The sequence below is a fragment of the Octopus bimaculoides genome, chromosome 27 (assembly GCF_001194135.2).
Source record: "Octopus bimaculoides isolate UCB-OBI-ISO-001 chromosome 27, ASM119413v2, whole genome shotgun sequence".
NCBI lineage: Eukaryota > Metazoa > Mollusca > Cephalopoda > Octopoda > Octopodidae > Octopus > Octopus bimaculoides.
In genome coordinates, this window is record NC_069007.1 from 20421031 (window position 1) to 20426195 (window position 5165).

At 35.9% G+C, this 5165-nt stretch overlaps 1 protein-coding gene across 1 annotated transcript in view; it reads left to right on the forward strand.

Moving 5' to 3' along the window:
• The window catches only part of LOC106867726 (zinc finger protein 850), a 19112-nt gene extending 14543 nt beyond the window's left edge, over window positions 1-4569 (forward strand). The window contains exon 7 of the mRNA XM_052977159.1: window positions 2615-4569. Within this exon, the coding sequence (XP_052833119.1) occupies window positions 2615-3636 (1022 nt within the window). The 3' untranslated portion in view covers window positions 3637-4569. The remainder of the gene's footprint in view (window positions 1-2614) is intronic.
• Window positions 4570-5165: the final 596 nt, after the last annotated feature.

Genomic DNA, 5165 nt, shown 5'->3' on the forward strand with positions numbered 1-5165 from the left:
AATCCAATCTGGCAAAGTTTCTACAGCTGGATGCCCTTCCTAACGCCAACTTGGAATTTTCCTTCCAACTTGGAAATGAGAATTCCTTGAGAACTGCTTTGAAAGTTTTAGTGACCCTCCTTGAGCTGCTTTAAAATTTTGAACTGCCCTCCTCAAACTATTTTAAAAGTTTGACTGGCCCTCCTCAAACTGTTTTAACTCTTTAACATTCAAATTATTCTTTTTAATGTAATGCTCATTTAATCAGATTATTTTAAATCGATCAAGCATTACCTCATTGTTTTTGAAATTTTGATGATGTAGGATAGGTTTCAGAGGGTGAATCTGGCTGGTTTGAGTAATAGATGGATAGAATATTTTGGCTGGATATTGTCAGTTTAAATACTAAAGGGTTAAAAGTTTGAATGGCTCTCCTCTCTCTACAACCATTGGACAATTGTATAACAGGGTGGACTGGTCATATGCTGTACATCATTTGAAAATACACACCTCTGAAATTCATCTCTTGTGAAAGCAGAGACATTCTCTGATACAAGGATATGTCTGGAGGTCATGAGAGGGAAAACAAATCTAAGGTTTCCTCCCTTTGGTTGATAGAGAAGTTAAAATGTCTCTAAGAAAAACTTTAATACATTTGAAATAACAAGCACCCACTACACTCTTGGAGTGGTTGGTGTTAGGAAAGGCATCCAGCTGTAGAAACGCTGCCAAATCAGATTGGAGACTGGTGTAGCCATCTGGTTTCACCAGTCCTCAGTCAAATCGTCCAACCCATGCCAGTATGGAAAGCGGACGTTAAACGACGATGATGATGAACAATAAAAATTATTTTCCCCAGAAATGGTTCCATATGACTTTTATGTAGAGGTATCCATGTGTCAGAAGTTTCTTCCAGAGGAGTGATGGTCAGCACTTTATCCATTTCAGCTTCTAATATGGGTTTCTGTCAAAATTCATTCTTGGTCAAACTGCTAAGTCACAGGGATGTAAACAAACTAATACTGGTTGTGGTGCCACCTAAAAAGCACCATTCGAGTGTGGCTGATGCTAGTGTCACCTGGCTGGCTCCCATGCCGGTGTCAAATAAAAAGCACCATTTGAGTGTGGTTGAAGCCAGTGCCACCTGACTGGCGCCTGTGCTGGTGGCACATAAAAAGCACCATTTGAGCGTGGTCAATAGCAGTGCCGTCTGACTGGCTCCTGTGCCACCTGTGAAAAGCACACACTTCACTCTCGGAGTGGTTAGCGTTAGGAAGGGCATCCAGCTGCAGAAACCTTGCCAAATCAGATTGGAGCCTGGTACAGCCTCGTAATATACCCAACAATACCATCGAAAAAGCATCGGGACGCGTTTGATATCCGGTAGGTGAGCTTCTTATGTTAACTTAGGCCACTTGTAAGGACGTGAAGTCGCGAACCAGTCTTTAAATTTTGTTCATCCAATGATCAGAGCATCCACACACAAACTATTGAAACTCCTGTAACTAATCGTTATCTACACCATTCTGAAAAGTATTTATAGAAAATTTGATTTTAAAAAATAACCATTTTTCTTTCAGTTATGAGAAAACAAAGTCACCAAACAACTGAGCAATCAGTATAGTTGGACCACTGTTTATTTTTCTTATCAAATTTATTTCTACGAAAAGTAGCGACGTCTAGAAGTTAATGATTTGGAATTACTGTGAGTTAATCTCAGAATACGGCAGATTGTCTATGCTGGGGGCCCAATCAATTCTTGCATAAGCAGATGGTAAAATCTTGGTCGCTAATATTAAAATTACTAGCCAAAGAGACAGACTCTCCGGACTCCAACTTAACGGTAAACAAACTTTCCAAACGTAATCCGACTATATTAGATCATTTCGTTTATAATGTGTAAATGGTGGTGAAAAAAAAAAAAATCATAGATTTTCAAAATTCTTTTGTCTTAAAAAGATGCTCCCCCATCATGCGAATTTCTCTCTTTTGGTAAATATCGCAGTATTTCTGTCTTTCTGACACATCAACTACTTTCATGTGGTGAAATTTTTTTACAAAGCAAGAAATAACTAAATGTTCGCCTAGCAACGTGTAAGGGAGGTAATTCGTTAAAAATATCGTCTGCTGAAGCTCTTTAATGAAAGAGGATATAATACACTGGCGCACTTGCTAACGGTGAATTCTGTTGTTGTCTCTTCCTCTGTTTACAGTTTATGGAATTACCTCACACGTTCCTATTTTTCTCTAATCCTTCCCTCATTTTTACATCTCTCCGTTGATATAATACTGAGCTTATGGAATCCTTATTCAATATGCTGATCCACATACTTGGCTAGTCTAGAAACAGCTTCCAGAGACTGTATGTTCATATTTTCTATCTAAATTAAATGTCCTTTTTAAGTGATGCCAAACGTTTTACTTTAATCTATAGCTTCTCATAACTTTATCCACAATTACTAACGTAGATATAAGTCTTGTCTACAATATGTGCCGCCTAAAGATGTCCCAGCCAGCAATAAACATCCTAGGTGTTATATAGAAAATATATCTACATTGCATATTTTCTCCACCTGTAAAGAGAGTCCCATGGTATAAATATCATAATCCAAGAGATTGAACCATAATACAATATAACCAGAGACATTAGTTTTGAAGAATTTATCCAGAATTAATATGGAAGATGGTAATGACTCGGACACTTTTGACAGTATAGATTCAGTTAAACAGACATCCGGCGATGAGAAACCAGCATCACCCAGTAAGAAAACTTTATCTCGTAAAGAACAGTCATCAAAGAGAAATCTTTATTGTGAAATATGTGGAAAATCATTTACTTACAATTTTTGCCTTATTATTCACAAACGTACTCACACTGGGGAAAAACCCTTCCACTGTGATGTATGTGGAAAATCATTTGCCGATAAAAGTTGCTTACCGAGTCACAAAAGGATTCACACTGGAGAAAAACCTTACCATTGTGATACATGTGGGAAATCTTTTGCTAGGAATACTGCCTTAAAAATTCACAAAACAATTCACACTGGAGAAAAACCATTCCAATGTAATATGTGTGGAGAATCGTTTAGCACCACTAAGTCTGTTCGAGTTCACAAAAGAAAACACATTGAAGGAAGTCTCTATAATTGCCAGATATGTGGACAATCTTTTTTGATGAAGTCTCATCTCGCTAAACACAAAACGATACACACCGGAGAAAAACGGTTCCACTGTGAAATCTGCGGAATGTCATTTGCCATTAAGGGTTCTTTAACAAGTCACAAAAGGGTTCACACGGGAGAAAAACCTTTCTTTTGCGATATATGTGAGAAATATTTCTACTGTAAGAGTAATTTAACAAGGCACAAGCTACAACATATTGGGGAAAAGGCCTTTCACTGTGATGTATGTGGAAAATCTTACTTTAATAATTGTGATTTAAAAAGACATAAAAGAATTCATGATGGAGAAAAAACATTTCACTGTGAAATTTGTGGGAAATCCTTCTTTGATAATTGTAATCTTATAGCCCACATTCGTAGTCACACTGGAGAAAGGCCCTATCATTGTGATGTCTGTGAGAAATCGTTTACTTATAAAAGTCACTTGAATACGCATAAACAAAAACACACTGGAGATAGTCCCCTACTGTTGTGAAATATGTGGAGAAATCATTTGTCTGTCGTAGTAATTAGAACAAAAACACAATGGAGACAATATTGAAATGATTTGTTTGAAACATTCTCTAGAAATAGAAGCAAAAAGAACAAATTACTGAGAAATTTAAGTAAAAATTTGTGATAAAATTTTTACTTTTTTCAGTCACTGAACTGCAACCTTGCTGGAGCCACCACCTTGCAGGGTTTAATCAAACAAATCAGCCCGAACTTATTATATTAGTCAGTCTTTGCTGAACTGCTAAGTTACATGGATGTAAACAAATTAACACTAGTCAAATAAAGGAGGGTGACAAACACAAAGACACAAATCCCTAAAAGGGATGAAAGTGCTAAATGAATACACATTGTTGATTGGTTAAAATTACCCAAATACAACAACTTTAACACAAAATAACTTCTAAAATACAAAATTTTATCTAAAATGTTGAAAGTAAACCGTGTTCAGCATGAGAAATTACACCAGTATATGAAGTTTCAAACTGTTTAGTTAAAATAATAAGTAATTAAATAATCTGTGAGTGAAACTGAAGAGACCCCAAAACCCTTTGTGTTTCAGGCATAAGGAAGGAAGCAGTCTGGGAAATGTCCACTAAGCTTACACCAACATTTGGAGAGTGGCTACTAACCTAACGCCAAGGAGTTTGAGTAACAGAATCGGTGTAACTGGACATTTCCTGGACTGCTCTCTTCTGGGGATGAACCTTTGTGCCAGAAATATAAAGCTTTTTGTAAAACTTTCTTCATTGTTAGAAGATTTCCTTTTCTTTTCCTCCTTCAGAAGTACAATGCTTCAAGCAAACTACAATGTTCTTATTCCATTCTTCATATTTAATCCTTCTGTTACCATATTTCTGTAGAAATACAGACTTTGTTTTAATTAATTTTGAAAATAAAGGAGAATTTAATGATATACTTTTGTCATTATTAAGCTCGTGTTTGGGACATGAATTAATATGAAATTTTGAAGGAAGCTTTTTTTTTTTTTTGTTTTAATTTAAATCACTTTTAAGCTGAAAGTTTGTATCTTAGAACCAGGAATAGTCTGAACTGGTTTGATGTCAAAAAGGTTTTTATGTAGTTTTGATATTTTTGTCATTTGTTTCACATGCATATATAGAAATAGCAACCCAAATGTTTTTAAGTCAGATCCCAATGCTGGATGTTCAAGAACCAAATGAAGGGCAAATTTTCAATGCTGGGATCAACCGGATTCTAAAAAGGTATAATATGTCTCTGTAGAGCAAACGTAGACTGAGATACAGGGGTCCCAGACAGACAAGATTTTGCTTTTATTAATATAGATATAGAGAAGTATACGGTGATATTCATACAGATGTGTTGGACATACCGGGCGTACGATTAAAACAAACTTCACACAAATAATTTTTTAAAATACCAACATGGAGCAAACGAAACGCACTATGATATTGAATGTGTTCTCATTCGTTTTTGTCAAATTTATGCAAGTTTAAAGTGTCTTTTGGTGTTTTTGTAATAACCTTTCCG